At 38.0% G+C, this 20,272-nt stretch overlaps 4 protein-coding genes across 7 annotated transcripts in view; 1 reads left to right on the top strand and 3 right to left on the bottom strand.

The window, feature by feature from the left end:
* Positions 1-12,965, bottom strand: part of LOC128206598 (uncharacterized) — a 26,559-nt gene extending 13,594 nt beyond the window's left edge. Inside the window, exons 1-4 of one of the 3 annotated variants that reach the window (XM_052909176.1) lie at positions 11,337-11,428; positions 1,674-1,788; positions 798-890; positions 20-91 (exon numbers count right to left, since the gene is read on the bottom strand). In XM_052909176.1, the coding sequence (XP_052765136.1) occupies positions 20-91; positions 798-890; positions 1,674-1,772 (264 nt within the window). In that variant the 5' untranslated portion in view covers positions 1,773-1,788; positions 11,337-11,428. Of the gene's footprint in view, positions 1-19; positions 92-797; positions 891-1,673; positions 1,789-11,336; positions 11,429-12,924 lie in introns of those variants that run through there. The other 2 variants (XM_052909177.1, XM_052909178.1) reach the window with 2 other exon arrangements.
* LOC128206597 (uncharacterized) lies at positions 3,651-11,323 on the bottom strand. 2 transcript variants are annotated; one of them, XM_052909172.1, is made up of 8 exons: positions 9,105-11,323; positions 7,636-8,356; positions 7,264-7,377; positions 6,592-6,777; positions 6,204-6,422; positions 5,217-5,929; positions 4,565-4,715; positions 3,651-4,258 (listed from the first exon to the last, which is right to left on the bottom strand). In XM_052909172.1, exons 2-8 carry the CDS (start codon positions 8,204-8,206, stop codon positions 3,846-3,848), a joined length of 2,367 nt encoding a protein of 788 aa, XP_052765132.1. In that variant the 5' UTR covers positions 8,207-8,356; positions 9,105-11,323; the 3' UTR covers positions 3,651-3,845. The 2 variants fall into 2 exon arrangements, with proteins under 2 accessions (XP_052765132.1, XP_052765133.1); XM_052909173.1 differs by lacking the exon at positions 9,105-11,323 and adding an exon at positions 8,914-9,098.
* Positions 11,627-15,807, top strand: LOC128206599 (uncharacterized). Its single transcript, XM_052909179.1, has 2 exons — positions 11,627-11,783; positions 13,747-15,807. Exons 1-2 carry the CDS (start codon positions 11,741-11,743, stop codon positions 14,415-14,417), a joined length of 714 nt encoding a protein of 237 aa, XP_052765139.1. The 5' UTR covers positions 11,627-11,740; the 3' UTR covers positions 14,418-15,807.
* Positions 14,734-20,272, bottom strand: LOC128204309 (C-type lectin domain family 10 member A-like). The gene is made up of 4 exons (XM_052905722.1): positions 20,150-20,272; positions 18,619-18,709; positions 17,909-18,119; positions 14,734-14,852 (listed from the first exon to the last, which is right to left on the bottom strand). Exons 1-4 carry the CDS (start codon positions 20,270-20,272, stop codon positions 14,819-14,821), a joined length of 459 nt encoding a protein of 152 aa, XP_052761682.1. The 3' UTR covers positions 14,734-14,818.

Genomic DNA, 20,272 nt, shown 5'->3' with positions numbered 1-20,272 from the left:
GATATGGTAGTTACCGTACCTTCACTTGATGTAGGCCTTCCTTCACTTTGTCCGAGGCGCCCTTCGGTGGCACTTCAACATGCATCGGTCCCTAGTAAAACAATGTCACAAGGACGACGTGTTAAAAGCAACGTAATATAAATATCAACACAATTAAAGAACAACTTCGGATTTTGCTACCTTACGGAAACAGATATTGCACAGTGATTTTTTGTGCAATATACTGCCTTCTAAAGACTGTTCCACCTTGCGAAAAAATATCCGTTTTCCCCAAAAACTTATAGTAATTTTTTCAAAATTTCATAAATGCAGATTATGTTGATAAATAAAAAAAAATGAATTTCTTGCAAAATAAAATACAGTTTTGACAGGACTAACTCGTTCACAGCATAATATATGCATAAAAAGGTGAAAACATGTATGTTTGCCATTATATTTGCTATTTTGTTCTTATTATCTTTTTTTTCCCAATTTCAACATTTTCCCCAATTTGCAAAGCACAGGCGGTAAAAATAAATCCAAAAAAAATCACTGTTGTAAGGCAGTAACGTTTTGGGTATAAAAAGTAACGTTAATGAATTAAAGCAATAAGAGTACATGCAGTTTAATAATTGTTATTTCCAGTTATTTACGTATGTTGCATACCCTTGATTAATCTCGTAGGAATTTTATAGTCTACAAGAAATGCGAACATCAATTAAATACATTACGAATTCCAACAGAAAATATCAAATACGTGGCGTTCGCCTTCCGAATTGTCTTTCCAAATAAAGTATTATAACATGACAATGGCTTACTTGACAGTATGGGTAATTTGTTGCTGCATACCCGTACTGACCGTCATTCTGCCTTCCCGGTGCCTGTCCGTACATGTGGTGATTTGGTGCTCCCTGAAATAAGGACGGATTCATTATTTATGCGTTCATACTATCAAATGACAAGAGCATTAACAACATTACAGTAAGTACTAATAGATTTATCACTTGGTATGAAACGCCATTACTGTAGGAAAACTTATGTTCAGACTAGTTTTGTTCAATTGTTTGCATCCTTAAAAATATAATTAATCATGTCCAGAATACTTGAAAAATACCAAATGGCCACAAGTAAGAGAAAGCTCGCTCGAGATTTGCTCCAAACATATCTTGCATTCTCTCTCAGTGTGTGTATACCACGTGATAAATGACGTCACATATGCTACGTTTGATTGCAGCATTTTGCTTTCAATGAAAACTTAAATCAAAGATAACTTTTCTTTTATTACACCATTTTAAATAAAACAAAGGGTCGCTTACAGAGCCCCGCCTTCGTTTGATTACCGGAGTTTGATAAGGTGATTTGTTTTGACATACACTTCGACTATACTGTTTACGAAATTGTATTTGGCAGTGCTTCGTCCGACGGCTGTATTGTGAAAAGGTTTGTCGAAGTGTTTTAAGAAACTTAACTCTCAATCAAACTTTGATAAATGAGCGAAGGCGGGGCTCCCTAAGCGACGTAGACTGCGCCATGATTTATTCAAAATGGTGAAGAAATAGTAAGGTTATCTTTGTTTAAAGTCTTCATTTGAAGCAAAATATTGCCTTCCGACGTAGCTTTTATGACGCAATTAATCACGTGGTATACATACACTGTCTCTAATACGATAACTAAAGCGGGAAATATATACGTACGCGCACATAGCCGTCATCACGTGCTGGCACGCGTTCGGTTATAGACCTGTCTTCATCGGACGTTCGTTGAAAACTGCTCTCCGTATTTATGGATGACATTGTCTAAGCTTAATGGCTGGAAGTATTGAAAGAACTTTGCTCACAAACAGTCACTGCCTATTGCACGAGTCTCGAAAATTGTCATGAAGTAGTCATCGATATCTAATCTAACAAAATGCATCTGGTCTTCTGCTTGTTGTTTTGTAAATCGGAATTGAGTGAATTGTACGTCATCGGTTACTGTGCATCATATTTATATAAAACAAAGTTATAATTATTCATTTCTACTATACGAAACCAAATGGCTTTTACGGGTGTGAGCATTTGCAGAATCATTTCGGGTTGATTCATTGTGATCACAGTGAAGCCCATCAGTGGATTTATATATCCATAGAGGGATTCCCCTAATCAAGCCCACTGGTAGGTTTGAGCACTCGAAAAACGGGCTCCCCTAATAAAGCCCACTAGTAGGTTTGGGCATTGGAAAAACGGCCCCCCTCAGTGAAGCCCATCAGCGGTTTTGAGCACTCGAAAAACGGGCTCCCCTAATAAAGCCCAGTAGTAGGTTTGGGCACTGGAAAAACGGGCTCACCCAGTGAAGCCCATCAGTGGTTTTGAGCACTCGAAAAACGGGCTCCCCTAATAAAGCCCAGTAGTAGGTTTGGGCACTGGAAAAATGGGCTCCCCCAGTGAAGCCCATCAGTGGTTTTGAGCACTCGAAAAACGGGCTCCCCTAATAAAGCCCAGTAGTAGGTTTGGGCACTGGAAAAACGGGCTCCCCCAGTGAAGCCCATCAGTGGTTTTGGGCACTCGAAAAACGGGCTCCCCAATGTAGCCCATCAGTGGTTTTGAGCACTCGAAAAACGGGCTCCCCTCATAAAGCCCAGTAGTAGGTTTGGGCACTGGAAAAACGGGCTCCCCCAGTGAAGCCCATCAGTGGTTTTGAGCACTCGAAAAACGGGCTGCCCAATGTAGCCCATCATTGGTTTTGGGCACTCGAAAAACGGGCTGCCCAAGTGGAGCCCACCAGTGGTTTTGGGCACTCGTAAAACGGGCTGCCCCAGTGAAGCCCATCAGTGGTTTTGGGCACTCGAAAAACGGGCTGCCCCAGTGAAGCCCATCAGTGGTTTTGGGCACTCGAAAAACGGGCTGCCCAAGTGCAGCCCACCAGTGGTTTTGGGCAATCGAAAAACGGGCTGCCCCAGTGAAGCCCATCAGTGGTTTTGGGCACTCGAAAAACGGGCTCCCCAATGTAGTATCCGTAAAGGGGGCTCTCATAGTAGAAATGTTCATTAAAACGCCCCGCCACCCACCCGCTGTTAAATCTAGCAATTTTGTGTAGAAGCAAAACGGGATCTCCCAGAAAACTTCAAGAGTTGTTTTCATAATCGTTATAAGGCTTAAATCTTGACAAATTTTGAGTTAAGATTTTTCACTGCATTTACTTTCAATTATTTACGTTCTGTATCATTATTTACAAAAAATGTTTTTGTCACTAAGCATGACCATAGCCGGTAACACTTACTGGCACATGTTTCTATCCTAATCAATGGTATCAGTAATTAAATTCTTACAAAAATGCTGAATGGAGGATCCTACTTTATACATATATTATACATATATATTAGTTGTTCGGTAAGTGCACTCACTTCTCAGAAAGGCATCCTAGATTCGAGTCCAGGCCTGGGCGCACGTGAGTTTATTTTATTTGCTTATGTTTCCTGTATTGCATGCAGGACTTTGCATATTTTTGTAAATAAATTTGAAAGTTGAAAATTTTGGTTTGTGGTCACCACGATGGACCAGTGGAGTTCCTCCAAGTACTCCAGTTTTCCACACCACTAGACCTAACTCTTAAGTAACACCGTGCGAACGAGAGTTATTAATATAATATTTTAATATTAACTTATAACTTGGTATAAAATGAAATAGTGTAAATGCACATGATCTCGATTTTATTTTAGTTATTGATCAACCATACACATTTCCATACATCATCACATAAAGCACTTTTACACGCATGCATATCAACACAGAAAGTTGACGTAAAAGTCGTAGTGTTTCAGTCTTTTATCAAGATAATTTGATGAAATGTCAGCGCTACATCTTGTAGATCTACAAGTTACATGTAAACTATGGTACGTCATTTAATGATCTTACATAGTCAATTGAATCAATAATGCCCTCGTGGTAAAAGCCTTTCAATGCCTTCAGACGAAAAAAGTTCTTCAATCTTTTTATGGAATACGCTCCCAGCGTTCTTTCCTGGACTTGTTCTTCAGTCGTCGTCCATGTGATCAAGCCAAAAAGTGCCGATTTGTCGCGTGTCTTAATTAATCGTTGCGGTGAAACCTTGAAATTCATTTTGTAAAGAACACACATGCAATCCAAGAAAAGGCCATCAGGGCTTTTACAAAATGCTATCATGCCGTATCGAGACCCGCTTTCATTTCCAGTGTTGATTTTCCATTCAATAAGTTCATGTTTCCAAGCCTCTCTGGAGAACAAAATGCCCTCCATCTTCCTTCTAGTTGCGATGTCAATGCCTGAAACAACGGTTAATATAAACAATATGCAAAAGCTGTTTAAACCAGACAAGATCTTTTTCTATTGCAAAAATGCAAATCGCCAACTAAATTACTATGATATGTGCAAAAGAAAGGCTATACTATTGACTTCAAATGTATTATCGGTGGTCAATACATAGAAAAGCCCAGAACACCAACAACAACACCAACAACGGCAATAACAAAACAAAAACACTACAACAACAACGACGACGGCACCACCAAATAAAACGATTATATATGATAAAACAATTTCTACACTGACACATATTAATAATTTACTACCTTCATATGCATCGACGAGATGATGCAAATATGCACCGAGATTGTCAACTCTTATCCTCGTCCCCTTTACCAGTTCACACGACTCACTCCATGTGTCCATTAGTTCACCTTGTAACTGCCTCTCCAGCTCATCTGCGTCAGCTCGAGACACCTAAAATATAAATAAAGCTCACATTGAACGTATATAAACAAAGACATACTGAATACAAAAGTTGTTTAATCAATTTTGAAAAAAAATATAGGGCATAAAGGTGACATTTATTTGTCTAATGGTAAAGACGAATAACGTGTAATCTTTTGTAAAAGCGACATGTAGACGGATTTATAATTATACATTGTTCCGCTGTTATACGCGAAGATTTTTTTTTTAGAAAATAGTGACCAGCAGTCATTTGTATACAACTTGGATACGCAGGTTAACTTTAGGCTATTTTGCATATTTAAATGATATGATAGGCTAATCGTATTTTTGGATAAATATAAATATCAATTAACATTTTGGCTAATTTCGATAAACCAAACAGGTGACCAGTTAAATGCTAGTGGCAGCTGTTGTTGCGATAGTGATGTAAGAAAAATATATATATTTTCAGTCAATACGAATATGCTAAAGAAAACTGACATTCACGAACATAGTAAAAATATCATTTACCTTCACTTTTTGAAGATATTGGCTAATTGTGTGTTTGATAGAATTAGCTGAATCAACATCAGGAGGAGACTTCCAACCTGAATGGGATGGCTGCGGTCTATCTTCATGTTTAGCTGAAGATGCATTACCATCAGCAGGTCGACCCTCGGCGTCACGAGGCTTGGTTGTTTCTTCAGGAGGCTGTAATGGCGCACCCATCATTTGAAGACCTTCATTTGCATTGCTGGGCGAGTGCTCAAATTCAATAACTTCAAATTCACCATCCCCTTCATTGGTTCTCCAATCAGATTCAAGAGATTCAGTCCCCTGTGACTCTGTTCTTAAGCTTTCCGCAATCATAGAAGAAGGATCTAAGGAAATAAAGGGGGTTACAATGGCAAACTTCTTTGACGAGTTTGCGTCTTTTTCTGGCAAATTAATTGGCATACTTGAAACCTCTGGTGGTGTAGTATTTTCCAGTGTTCTGTCTAATCCGCCGATGGCAGCTGTTTCGGTGTTGTTCTTTTCTCCCTGGCTGGAAGGAGCAGCTGTTTCCATGTCGTTCGATTCCCCCTGGCTGGAAGGAGAAGCTGTTTCCATATCTTTCGCTTCTCCCTGGCTGGAAGGAGCAGCTGTTTCCATGTCTTCCGCTTCTCCTTGGTTTGAAGGAGCAGCTGTTTCCATGTCGTTCACGTCCGCTTGTTTGGAAGGAAGTAGCCTTTTGAGGCACTCCACTGAAACATAAAAAGGTTGATGTTGTATTTTCATAACAAATATGATGTTCATCAATGAACAGCTGAAAGGCTAAAGTGTTGTTACCCTTATCAAAGTCTAGCACACACTCAAAAAAGCCTATTTTGTATCGTTATGTTTTACAGTACATCAAAATACATTAAAAAATCAAAAAAAAAAATCGGAATATGCAGTCGTGATGTTCTGATCTTAGTTCCAACAAATTACTTAATGAAAGAATGAAAGATCTGCTTGCCGCATTGACGCCGTACTTACTGATATACTGGAAACAGTATGTAAACTGGTTCGTGTTCATAACAACATCAACTTCTAAATTTGGTTTGTTGAAGGTATCTCTTATGGCTGTCTGGAGCGCTCTGAACATATCGGTAATCGCTCCGGAGAAAACACCATCAATGAAATCCAGGAACGATTCAAATGAATCGAAAGTCAAGTAAAGTATGAGGCATCCCTGTTCTGCATTACTCACTCGCCCTGAAAATTAATAAGGAACAAATTGATTGTGATTTCGAATAATCGGGGTTCGCCACAAATATGGGCTTATAAACGTTTAAGCATTAATGTTAGAATTTTCGGTTTTGGAGAGTTAATGGCGATGTAATAAAATCATACGCAAAACATAATAATTAAAAAAAAATCATACCATGACACAACTCCTGAAAAGCCTGTCGGACAGCAGACTTAAGTTTTTCACTTTCGTCTACTGCTGACACCTGGAACTCCTCAGTTTGATGAATAACGTCAGAAAAACAACCAACCAGCAGATCTGACACTTCGTCTTCCTCCTCTGGGGTGCAGTTCTTCAAACGCATGAGAACAGATGCGTTGTCTGCAAATCAATTATGCAGACAAAATAATGGTATTGTTAACTCATGCGGTCGTGTAAATAGAAAGAAAATTTAAAGCTTTTAAATTTATATAGAGTTTTTGACATATCGTTACATGGAGCTGTTACTATATTTACTATCATGCATTATGATATAAACAAGGCCAGATGATCATTGATTTGCATATCATTTTAAGACTATCTTCGGATTGATAAAATTGTGCAGATAATCGATGATTTGTAAGTCAATCATTCACTAAGGATATACGGGAAATTGGCAATAGTCTTAATAGAAGTATTCCTTTGCCGTTAAGGAGTCTGCCATTCTCAAACATTTTTACACCTAACTATGTAGTGCAAATCAGTTCCTTCGCAATAAAAAAAGTATTGATGAATATATCCTTAGCATGCATGAATTGAAAACAATGAAGTATCATTTCACCATACCTACATTCTGTGACATCAGAAACGTTCACATATCATAGATACCTGGAGGAGTAGCTTGCGTAAGTACATTCTGTGGCAGCCTCGATTTGACCTCTTGTAATTCTGTGAATAACATCTGAAACATCTGCCCGTGTGATTCCGTTACACTCATGTGATCTATAGTTTAGAGGATACGAATTAAGTCAAAACACGGTCAAATAGAGTTCATCTATTTTACTGTGTATTTAGCACTATAAATTAGCATATAATCAAACAAAGAATAACTGCAAATGGATTCTTACTTTTAATTTTAGTTATTTTATGAATGATGAAAATGCTGTCATAAGTAGTTTAACGAATAAAAGTTGTATATACTGTACGAAGTGGTTTAACTTATCAGTAAAAAAACATGACATCAATTAACAGGTAAGTTACCTTGAACGATTTCCATAAGTCGTTGATCGCCCTGGTAAAGCTTGTGGCAGATCTGGGCATACTCAATAAAATCTTTTGTCAGAGGTCCTTCTAAATTGGTCACATCGAGCTTTATTTCTTGTTCCAGTGAATCATTGCCAATATATAACAGCATGTCACGAATGAACTTTTTAATTGTTTCGAAATGCCGCTCATAATCTGACGAAGATATTTGTGGGAAACCAAGATGACAAACTGCGTCTCTGAGCGACTTAATGTCTATGACGTGTCCCTGGTTTCCCAGCCAGTTGCAGTAACGTGTAAGAATATACACATACATTCCAATATCCCATGTATCGAGATTGGTTGGTTGGTCTGCGCCAGTCGCGTCCACGGGAAAATATCTGTTTTTGTTGTTGTGTCCATGTCTCGTATTCAACAATATCGACTTTTTAGTTAACAGAATCTGGTAAACAGTTTGTCCAGGGTATAACGTCTCAACACATTTATTAAGTAGTGCTCGAAATAATTTTAAACACGGTTTTTGTAAGTATAAAACCAGTTTGGTAAAATGTTCTTCATTTGAAGCCATGTTTCAAGTGAACGACGGCTTACTGATACGTCGTGATGCAATATTGGAATTCCATGACCTTTCGTCGCATGGATACAACACTCTAACTGGTTGTTTGGAATCCCCCTAGATCGCTTGTTCAGGGTTCCTAACATTCAGTAACACGCGCCACTGTTTAATGAAAAATAAAACGCCCTCAGAGAATTGCTCAACAATTTTCATGAACAGGAAAACCCCTATTTGTGCCCGCCGCTACCCTCGCGGAGCGGAAAACGTTGCTTATTGTTCCTAAGCAACAGAGGCATTCGTTAACAATGATATAACACACGTCAAAATAAGTTTATTTTAGTTAAAAGAAAACAACAACATGAAAAACATATAGGTCGATCCTTTCTACTTTATGCTTTAAGAGTTTTAACGAACATTCAAACGATTTTTTTTTTTATCATTAAACTTCTGATCGACATGTATAAACAAATTCATATCAAGATCTACTGCCATAAATGAAATGATCATATTAATACAGTTTGTCTAAATTCAACTGTGACTCTATATACCACGGTCCGCATGAGATATTGCCGAATTAATTTGAAATAAACTTTGAAACTCTTCATATGTCTTTCAGCATTTTATTTAAGACATTTAAATCTGCAACAATGACTTTTTTAAAGTAAATATCATTTACAAAAATAATACTGTTTTACTAATGATAAAATTAAAGCACTTACCAACGAGAACAAAATGCTTAAAGCCAATCGATACGAATCAAAATGGCCGACCTTTCACTGGTCAGCTAAATTTGACCTACATTAATTTAAGTGGTCGCAGGTTAACACTTCGATTCATCTATTCTTCACTACGTACATTTAAAATGAATTACAATATTATTGAAATCAGATAATTTAGAAGTTAATCGTACCTGAAACCTCGACTATGTTGAAATGAAATCCAATTTAAGTGGCCGTGGTGTGGTCGGTGGAATACCAAAATACCGAAATACTTATACGATATATACTTAGGAAAATGAAAGGGTGTTTCGGTTTTTTCCATAATTTCGGGTTTCGGTAATTCCAACGACCGTGGTGACAGGGCTTAATAGACTATTTATAGAGAAATGGAAAATTTGTCTAGTTATAGTAACACATGTACATATGGGTTTTTACATGCTATAAATAACAATTCTGAGATTTTGGTCGTTACTAAAAACATCGAGGTTAAATGTTGTTATTTTTGTACATGTATATTGCGAAATCACAAATCGGTACTTTATCAAAGAACAAGGTAACATAGAAACAGACATTGCAGTTGATAAATGTAACACACTGCACAAATTGCTATGTGCACCTGTCGGGGTTTCGCTTTACATGCGTACACTATACCGTGTCGCAATAAAAACTTGCCCTAAAGCGAGATAGTATAATTGCCGCTATATTCACATCAAATACCCAGTTACACATACCCAGTCTATTTAGAATTTCGTTCTCCAATTTCGAAGAGAAAGGTCAGTTTGCAATGACAAATTTAACATACTGCACAAATTGCTCTCTGCACCTGTCGGGGTTCGAACCCACGACCTGTCGCTCTGCATGCGGACACTCTACCGCGTCGCTATACAATCTAGCTCTATATAATAGCGAGTGAGTATAATTGCCGCTATATTCACATCAAATACCCGCTTACATAAAGACCATTGAAGGCGCCTTGAATTAGTTAGTAAAATTAACAAAATTTGATGAAAAATAGAAGACAAACAAAATTTAATAAAGTGAAGAATTATTTTATCGGTTTCAATTAAACCCCTCATGGCGGCTGTTGTTCAAGTCAATGTGTACAGTGTTTAAAGTGTTAAACGATACAACTAAAACGTATTCTGATGGTATATTGCGACCTTCCGAACCCCAATGTTCTAACACGGCGGTCATTTTTGAGATACTCTTTTTAACTATTTGTTTTATAGGTTTCAATTCACCGCCACGTGCCTGCAATCCTACATCAATGTGTTAACCAGGGGCGGGTCCAGGAATCGACATAAGAGGGGGCGTAACTTATCGTTTGAGAAATGGTGCATTTAGCGTAACATATTACTCTCTAGCCACCCCTCCCTCCTCTAAATCCGCTAGTGTTAATTAAGGTTTTAACGACACGCCCTAAAACATATCGCAATAAACATGGACATCGACATTTTGTATGATTTTACATTTTGAAATCTCTTAAACCAATGTGTATAGTTTATAATAAAGACTTTTCACCACTAACATGCTATTTTTTATTTACTTATTGATCTGTTATCATATGTAACACAATTGTATTATAGTTGTAGGTTGTTTACTAGTAATACATTATTTATAAAAATGGCAACGGTGAGACAATACAGGTAACCGAGTGTATAGCAGGGGTGGATCCAGTAAATGACGTTAGAGGGGGCGTATTTTATGTGCACAACGTTTTGACATTAGCCCCTCCCTCGACATGCAGAAATTGAAGTAGATTAAATTGTTGGCGGCTGGGTGTACCAAGAAGAGTGTAATAATTTTTAGTCCTTTTTTCTTCGATATTGAAATTCAAACCATTTTAGGGGGATGGGCGCACCGGATGCAAACCGGATTTAACGCGTGAATATGTTGTAATTCAAATATACTAGTAATTAAACCGGTAGTGCTGTAAAGTTGTCGATATAGTAACTTCACAATATCGCAGCAAAATAATTTTCATTATGTAAACATGCAGGGTATCTATCGCGTGTAAAAAGTCCTTTTTGAAATACTTCCTCAAAATGTGCTTCTCAAAGACGAAGTTTGAGCGAATATCAACATTTGCTGAAGGGTTACAGCTTTTGGTATCGTAATTCAAATACGGCCTAAAAATTTGCATATTTACAAAACATGAGCGAGTACCTTAAAAAAGAAACGCCAGTCAATTAAATGTAGCTAGTAGCAATATTTTCATGAAAGCAATTCACCTTAAGATACATTCACTAGAGTCTAGAGGTGACATTTGTGGATTTAATGTTTTTTATCTCTTGGCCACGACTTACAAACTCGTTCCCACGACTGTGTGTGATAACTTAGCGTGGGGGAACGAGATAATAAGTCGTTAACATTCGCAGATATAAATGAAGATAAATATAAATTAGTGTAGAAATAAATCTTACCTGGAGCCTTTAGAATGTTATCTGAAGTGCTGTAACCTGTGTTTCATAAAGTTTCGTGCGGAACAAGCTCGAATATTAATAGAAAATTGGAAAAGTTGTCTTAAAATAGGTATGTTACATTATATAACTGGTTTTCCATAGCTATAATTAGTAAGCGTGGAGTTTTCTACTATCGAACGGAATAAGCTTGACTTTTAATAGAAAATTGGAAAAGTTGTCTTAAAATAGGAATATTATATAACTGGTTTTCCGTAGCTATAATTAGTAAGCTTGGGATTTTCGAAAATTATCGAAAAATATTCATACGAACTTTATAATTATTCTTTCAGAAATAATTTTTAAAAAATTCCAACAGATATAAGTTTTATTGTGCATATCTCAGTATTAAATTGAAGGATATCGAAATGGGCACTTCATCGACAAGATATGAGAGAAGCAGAGAAGCTGGTATGTAGGCAGTCATGAATATGAATGTATTTCTTCCTACATCTTCTTAGACTTAGCTTCGATGATTTATCTGTTCTTGATACGAGTGTTGTGCACACGGTCTAATACTAACTTGATTCGTAACTTTCTGTTTGAGTATTTAGATCAGATGTCACATTATAACTCAAACCTACTTTTTACGTTTGAAATATGAAATAGATGGACTCTATTTCCTAAGAGAATACATACGGGGAGACTTCTAGTGCACTAGAGACATGTAGATTACTACAGCAAGTGAAAGGTATCGACAACAAACACTTTAACAGCACCGTATATTTTAATGCAAAGATTAATGATCTACACACGGATGTTATTTGTCGACTTAATAGAACAAAAATAATTGGATTTAAAACCAATGCGGCCTCACATACAGCTTTACATATTAAAGAAACCCGTTTAAGTTAGTCGTTTTAACTGGCGCTTTTCATGAGTTATAAATATAAATGATATTAGTATTTACTGCTGCCTCAGGTTAAAATTAAATATGGTGAAATATTGTTAAAGGAAAATGAAAGACTGAATGTTTGTACTTATTATTAACAGGCTGAAGATCAATAAAATGAAGTAATCTGAATAACATTTCAACACTTCATTAAGCTTTTATTTATCGAAAGAAACGAACTAATGACTAGGTTTCATGTATTTGTTAAAAGTCGAACCAGTACTTAAAGTTTGCACCCAAGTGTCAGTGTGTATAAAACCCAGTGTCCGGTTTCTAGGGTCAGTGTGTATAAAACCTAGTGTCCGGTTTCAACAATTCGACAAAATAATTAAAATTGATAATGAGACATTTCAGTAAATTTCTAAGAGTATAACTTGAAAAATATCATTATATATATATAAAAGACTAGGTCCCCACGTCCTTAACTTCCAAAAAGGTAAAAGACTAAGCTACAAGAAAAATGTAACTTTTATGCCAGATCTTGATACAATTCTAACATAATCAGACGAAATGCGCAGACTCAACACTGAAAACGCCAATTACGAAACAATGAAGAGGTTCAATAACTACGAAAATTCCCCCGCTAAAACACGTTAAATACAGACCGACATGCAAACTTGCCTATGCATTACACAGAGTAACTTGAAGTATCTTCCCTACCGTTGTGAACTCGTTGAGGAAGACGTGTATTTATCCAAATCGAACTTTTGTTGTTGCGGTATTTCTACTTTCGCTTTAAATCACTATCTTGCAATATCGATCTTGACCGCCATAAAACAGCTGACTGCGCTTCAATAGTCCAGACTGATTTTGAGGTTACACTTCACTAAAAATCGGTTGATTTAAGAATGAAAAAATGAGATTTGTAAAATTAGAAAAAAAGATCGAATCGGAAAAACTAGAGCGGTAGGAAGAAACGGATGCGGCGGTGCCGAAAAAACAAACGTGTTTAATAATTTAATAAACAATACGCTGCATTACATAAGCCTCTGAATCACAATGATTTTACCTCACCCCAACTGAAAATGTAAGGTATCCACAGCATGAGTGGACATCACAGGGAAGAATTTGTTGTTCCCAAAACGCATCAAACATACTATAGAGAAATAGTCATAGATTTTTATATGATAAGAAAGCATAAAAAAGTGGCTATTTGCGAATTTCTGCTTTATCGCAATCACAAATTTCTTTTCTGATATTTACGTACGTGACACAAGGCAAGGGCGTAGCTAGACCAGAATTGATGTGCAGGGCCGGTTTGCTAGGGTGGTTTTGGGGACATGCTCCCCGCGATTTTCAATAAAGGATATGCTCAGGTGTTTTCCATCATATATATTGAAATTTAAAAAAAGTAACTTACTAGTTTAATTGCATTTGTTTAACTTTTACTCGGGCCTATAAAGTGCCTTCGTCGAGCTACGCCAGTGCAAGGTTCTCTACCAGGCAGCCTTTGCAAAAACATGTATTTATTCAATATTGCAGGCTTTCAAATTGATCCCACCCATTCCCCGATCTATTTCCACTCCATTGAAAACGGCACCGAAACTCCGAGCACTGGTTCGGCGAGAGCTCACATCAGTTCAGCAATGGAAGCTGTGAAGATCTGCAGGACCGAGGCTGAACAGCTACAAGAAAAGCTTCAGAACGAGTATTTTACCCGGTGGAATGAAACCTGTGATGTTCAGGATTTTAACGGAATCGCCTCGTCTGAGCTGGACAGTCTCTTGCACAAAATTAGTGAGAGATTTACGATAAATGGGGAAAACATTTACGCTAAAATCAGCGGAATTCGGTTTGCAAAAGAAATTGATGTAAATATCTTCGAGTTCACATTTGGTGAAGAGCTAAGTTCCGGCACGATCCACTTCGGAATGATCGCGATTTCAAAGGAAAGCGCTAGTTTAGAAGCCGTTTCATGCCTCTATACTTTGGATTTTGCTGTCGCGCGGGTTCGAGTTGAAAAGAAAAGGAAGAAGCGAATCCTGGGCATAAATGCCGGAACAGACCGGCGGAGCTGGCTTGAGCCCAAAAGTCTCGGATTTGTTACGCAGAGAGCGCTGATCAACTTCTGCAGAACGAAGGCACTGACTGAATTCCAAAGACGAGGCATTATTACAAACATTAACGACGTGCCTTCTATTCAAGACGCATGAACAATAGATTAATGTCAAATATGAAACAAACGATGTAGATATTTTTATAGTGTACGTATACATTTATATGTATAATAATTATGATATATGACCCTATGACTTCAAAACCCATAACCTATAAATTCATTCATAAGTCAGGAGTATTTACTGTTTGTAAAATACTTATTATTGTTTCGTATATTCGATGTTAAGGAAATGTAAATGTTGATTGTTGTTTCCTCATCACAACTATACTCAGTTCATGAATGGTATTGCTAAATCTTGTCACAGGTAAAACAACGTAAATTGAGGGTCACAATCAAATGTAGAGCAAAAGTATTTTTCCAGATTATTTTTTATTTCTCATGGGCATGGAAATTACACTTCAGTCGACAGTACTTAGTTAATATCCATGCATTCTGCTAGCCGACTACTTCAACCTCGTGACCAAGTCCGCTGAAAAAATAGTTTTTTTTTAAAATACAGAAAATGTGGTTGTACTGACACTATGTTTATATTACGAGATAAGCAAGCATGTAACAGTGTTGAAATCAGTGGAAGATATTTGATAAAGTAATGCACCAGTCAATTGTAACCACGCCCCCCCCCCCCCACCAGGTCCGGGGGTACACCGGGAAAATGGGCCGTGTTTTTACCTTTCAGGTGGCCCGCAGTGCCGGGTGAATGCGGTGGATTTGTCTTCGCTTTAAATATGGCAGGGAATGGGGCTTACCTAAGTCCCTGGGGTGTGGGGGCATTTGGCGGGGATTTTACCATCTGTTCGTCCCCGGGGTTGGCTGGACCGAAAGTCAGAGTCCCCGCTATTCCCTGGACCTGGAGGGGCCGTGGTTACAATTGACTGGTGCATAACTCGGAAAATTACTATAACGATATATTCATTATACATGTATGACAAAAATCCTAGACGCTGTACATGAACAGTTATCTGATTTGCGGATTTATGTTTCAGTACCAAGCATAACCAAGTGATTTGAAACATCGGACGTTCTTTTTGTGCCTTTTATCACTATTGGTACGTAAACGTAACAAGGGTTCAGACAATATGTAACGCCCTGTAGCATGCATGGAATTTCGATTTGTCGAACCTTTTTAAAATATAACAGTACAAAACGTAACTTGGTGCAAATGATGCTATTAAATCGAATCGTTTTCTTCTGTTTAATGTTAATCATGTAACATCATGACCCTGGTGTAACAAGGTATATCGCGTTGTAACATGCATGGAATTCCGATGTATGGATGTTTAGGAAAAGGTAAAAAAAATGGAAGAAAATGTATTTTTGTTTTTTTATAAATATCTATTTCTTTCTGCCTTCTGTGACATATGCAATGTCAACTTAACAGTTGTGTAACACGGTATATTGCCATATGAATACATGAAGAAAATGTGTGTAAAGTTTTGGAACAGTTACTTTAAAAAAAGTGTAACACTGCGCAACGCCCTATAACATTCACATAATTCTGATTTGTGGAACCGTTACAGTAGGAAGAGTAACAAGGCGTAACGCCCTATTACATTCACATAATTCTGATTTGTGAAACCGTTACAGTAGGAAGAGCAACAAGGCGTAACGCCTTATTACATTCACATAATTCTGATTTGTGAAACCGTTACAGTAGGAAGAGTAACAAGGCGTAACGCCCTATAACATTCACATAATTCTGATTTGTGGAACCGTTACAGTAGGAAGAGTAACAAGGCGTAACGCCCTATAACATTCACATAATTCTGATTTGTGGAACCGTTACAGTAGGAAGAGTAACATGGCGTAACGCCCTATTACATTCACATAATTCTGATTTGTGAAACCGTTACAGTAGGAAGAGTAACAAGGCGTAACGCCCTATAACATTCACATAATTCTGATTTGTGGAACCGTTACAGTAGGAAGAGTAACAAGGCGTAACGCCCTATAACATTCACATAATTCTGATTTGTGAAACCGTTACAGTAGGAAGAGTAACAAGGCGTAACGCCCTATAACATTCACATAATTCTGATTTGTGGAACCGTTACAGTAGGAAGAGCAACAAGGCGTAACGCCCTATAACATTCACATAATTCTGATTTGTGGAACCGTTACAGTAGGAAGAGCAACAAAGCGTAACGCCCTATTACATTCACATAATTCTGATTTGTGGAACCGTTACAGTAGGAAGAGTAACTAGGCGTAACGCCCTATTACATTCACATAATTCTGATTTGTGGAACCGTTACAGTAGGAAGTGTAACAAGGCGTAACGCCCTATTACGTTCACATAATTCTGATTTGTGAAACCGTTACAGTAGGAAGAGTAACAAGGCGTAACGCCCTATAACATTCACATAATTCTGATTTGTGGAACCGTTACAGTAGGAAGAGTAACAAGGCGTAACGCCCTATAACATTCACATAATTCTGATTTGTGGAGCCGTTACAGTAGGAAGCGTTACAAGGCGTAACGCCCTATAACATTCACATAATTCTGATTTGTGGAACCGTTACAGAAGGAAGCGTTACAAGGCGTAACGTCCTATAACATTCACAAAATTCTGATTTGTGGAACCGTTCTCCTTCTGGACGGCAGTTTTATGGAAAGGTTTGTCGAAAACTTGTCGAAGTGTTTTATGAAACTATACTCTCAATCAAATACTAGTAAAGGACCGAAGGCGGGGCTCCGTATGGAGAGTAGACTGCGCTATATTTCATTTACAATGGTGAAGAAACAGTGAAGTAAACTTTGTTAATTAAAGTCTTCATTCGAAGTAAAATGTTGCCTTCCGGTGTAGCAATTTATCACGTGGTATACACACACTGATGACACCTAAATCACCCTGATTTTACCGCAGCCCAACTATCTATTAAAGATTTCCGAAGTATGAGCAGACATCACAGTGACGATCCGGATATTGACTCACAGTTTGCGACAAAAATATGAATGACCCCACCGTCATTATTATAATGTTATTAATTAGGTGTTTTCATATTGGCCTAGTTATTTTTCCGAGGTTGGCTGTATTTGCCTGAGTCCAAAAGGGCGAATGCAAATACAGCTGACCGAGGACAAAATCAAATTCATGGTGTCTGCCCAACATTTTCAAATAGTCGGAAACGGAAAACAAAATGGCTACCTTTAAAATTAATTTCCAGCGTACTTCTCATATTAGGCGAGTTTCACTGTCAATGAAAATGACTCATTTCTCAAATCCTACATTAGGCGGGTTTTGTAACCAATCAAAACGGACGAAACTCATATTAGGCGAGTTTTGTTGATATTGACCGAGTTCTGGCATATATTGTCTTCAATTGTCTGGTATTGGTACCGCAATTGTCTCTGTATCTCGTCAAATACGTAATAGTTGATCAATAATGATCTATATGAAAATACACTAAAGATAATTTGGCAAATCCTAGACGTTCATTGACCCTCAAATAAGTGCAAATACCAAACAAGGTTCTGAACAATAAACTGACACATTCTCGTGTCGATGGAAATCTGTATATACTGACACTTTCTCGCAGAGAGGTTTGTAGCTCTCCTGGCAGCCCTGGTCGCTCCACTTATAATGCAGTGAGGCGTGGATAATGGCACAGTTCGCGTTTCTATGCCCGTCCGGTTGCCCGGGATACCAGTTCGTAAACGTCGGGACCTTGTCCGTGTCGTGCCACTTCCACAGACCCTCAATGACGTCATCGTTCAGTCCAATCCAGTGGTAGGGATCTGAAGCATGTACACCTGTTATATGATTGTTACATCAACGTACATTTAGGACCCGGTATACCATCCGGTATAGCCTTATTAAGGGCATTAAGGACCTTTATCACAAACAATAAAAATAACAGATGTGAAAGAGGATATGACATTTTCATAAACATGAAAACAGTATAAGTTTCGCTAATTTCGTTGTCAAATTTTCTCACCACCTCTCTCACAAAATAACGTTTTTTTACTGACACTTCAAATATGATTTAAAGGGAGATTATATATCCAGTAATTAATTGGGACTACGAACACCTCAGTGTGTTCAATACATTTGGAATTTGAAGATACAAAGTCTGATTACTACCATACGAGTTCGGATAATATCAACTCAACCGATCGAATTTCGTAATTTTCTGTTTTACTTTTTTCAAATTACGATCATTTCGTCTTCGAGATGAGTTTTCTATAAACTATTTTGATTATGTGACAAATGCTAAAGGTTTCCATTTAAAGTTACCTTTGATGTCGGCCAGAAAGCTGGTCAGAAATATACTCTCCTCCTGTGAATCGATACGCACGGGGTGGGAGTGAAGGTGCTCGCAGTATTTCTGATACGGGCGATAAAAATAACGCATAACGGTATAAGAATACAATATATGCTGCGCTGAATCCGCCTACTCTTATAAGTTAAAGTTAGATAACACGAGTTAAAATCTTAATGATCAAGAATGGGCGGAGTGAGCGAAGCCAAATAATACAATATTAGCGATAGTTTTGCGCTCTTTAAACTGGGGGAGTTATAGCCACCTAGCTATTAATTTGATATTAACCTTTATACATGCCAACTTTGTTAAGATGATTTAGATCGATTTGTAATTATAATTTTTAAAGAGTCTGTGTTACGTTGGGCTGAATTGCATCAGTCTTCAAATATCATTATCAAGTTTGTATTTACTATATCAAAAATAGCTAAACGTTACGTCAGTAGATTGAACTAGTTACCGAGTCGTTCAAACGTTACGTCAGTAGATTGAACTAGTTACCGAGTCGTTCAAACGTTACGTCAGTAGATTGAACTAGTTACCGAGTCGTTCAAACGCGATACGTAACAAGTTAAATTAAACGAAGATAAAACTATAAATACGCATGACACCTCAACGCCATCTTATTAAACCAACATGCATAACTTCTTCGATCGCACAGGCACAAAGGTTGTTATTATCTGCATGACAATTGATCTCGTTGTTAATGCACCAGTCAATTGTAGCCAAGCCCCCTCCAGGTCCGGGAAATCGCGTGGACTTTGACTTTCACTCTAGCCAAGCCCAGGTGAAACCCCCGCCCTGCGGGAACTAACTGATGGTCATTTCCCAGCCAAATGCCCCCAGGGACTCTTAGTCAGGCACACTCTCCGCTATATTTGGCGCGAATACAAAACCACCGCATTCACCCGGCACTGCGGGGCCACCGGGATGGTAAAAACGCGGCCCATTTACCCGGCTATCCCCGGTATACCCCCAGACCTTGGATGTCGTGGTTACAGTTGACTGGTACATAAAGTAGTCATCCAACTGTCTTTACGTTCCTTTGTGAGCCTCATGATGTTTCAATGAAGGTGTTGGAAGAACGCCGTAACGTTACGATGCCGTTTGCTGTGACCTCGAAATTATGTATATGGACCCCAATCATTGCACTTATGACCCCCCACCCCCCACCCCCTCCCCCAATTTCTAATCCGAAATTGTGCATTTCGGGCATATTTGTTTACTTCCAACACCTTCAACCAAATAATTTTCAATTGTCAAAAGATGACGCCCCTAATTAAGTTACGCCCTCTATAACGTTATACTGTGTATGGTTATAATATTCCCTTCGAAAATCTGCACTGACTCAGGATTAACCCAACGACAATTAAAACAAAAACAATCTCTACTATATGTCGAAATTTCCAACCATTTGGAAACTAGTTATCCCGCTGGTTTGCTACGGCCTAGTATTTTTCAAGAATCTTCCTGGGTGAGAAATTACAAATTATAAAGTATTCTTACCTCTGCTTCTACGTAGTGCATATTGTCGTGTGCAAACAAGTAGCATGAAGTGTTGAACGCCATCCAGCCATCCGGACAGTCAGTGGCCAGGCTGGGATCTGGGAGATATAGGGGCATAGTCAT

Source organism: Mya arenaria, chromosome 10, assembly GCF_026914265.1.
Source record: "Mya arenaria isolate MELC-2E11 chromosome 10, ASM2691426v1".
In the NCBI taxonomy this organism is placed as follows: Eukaryota; Metazoa; Mollusca; class Bivalvia; order Myida; family Myidae; genus Mya; species Mya arenaria.
Note: the sequence above shows the minus strand (reverse complement) of the source record. Positions and strands in the feature narration are given on the sequence as shown.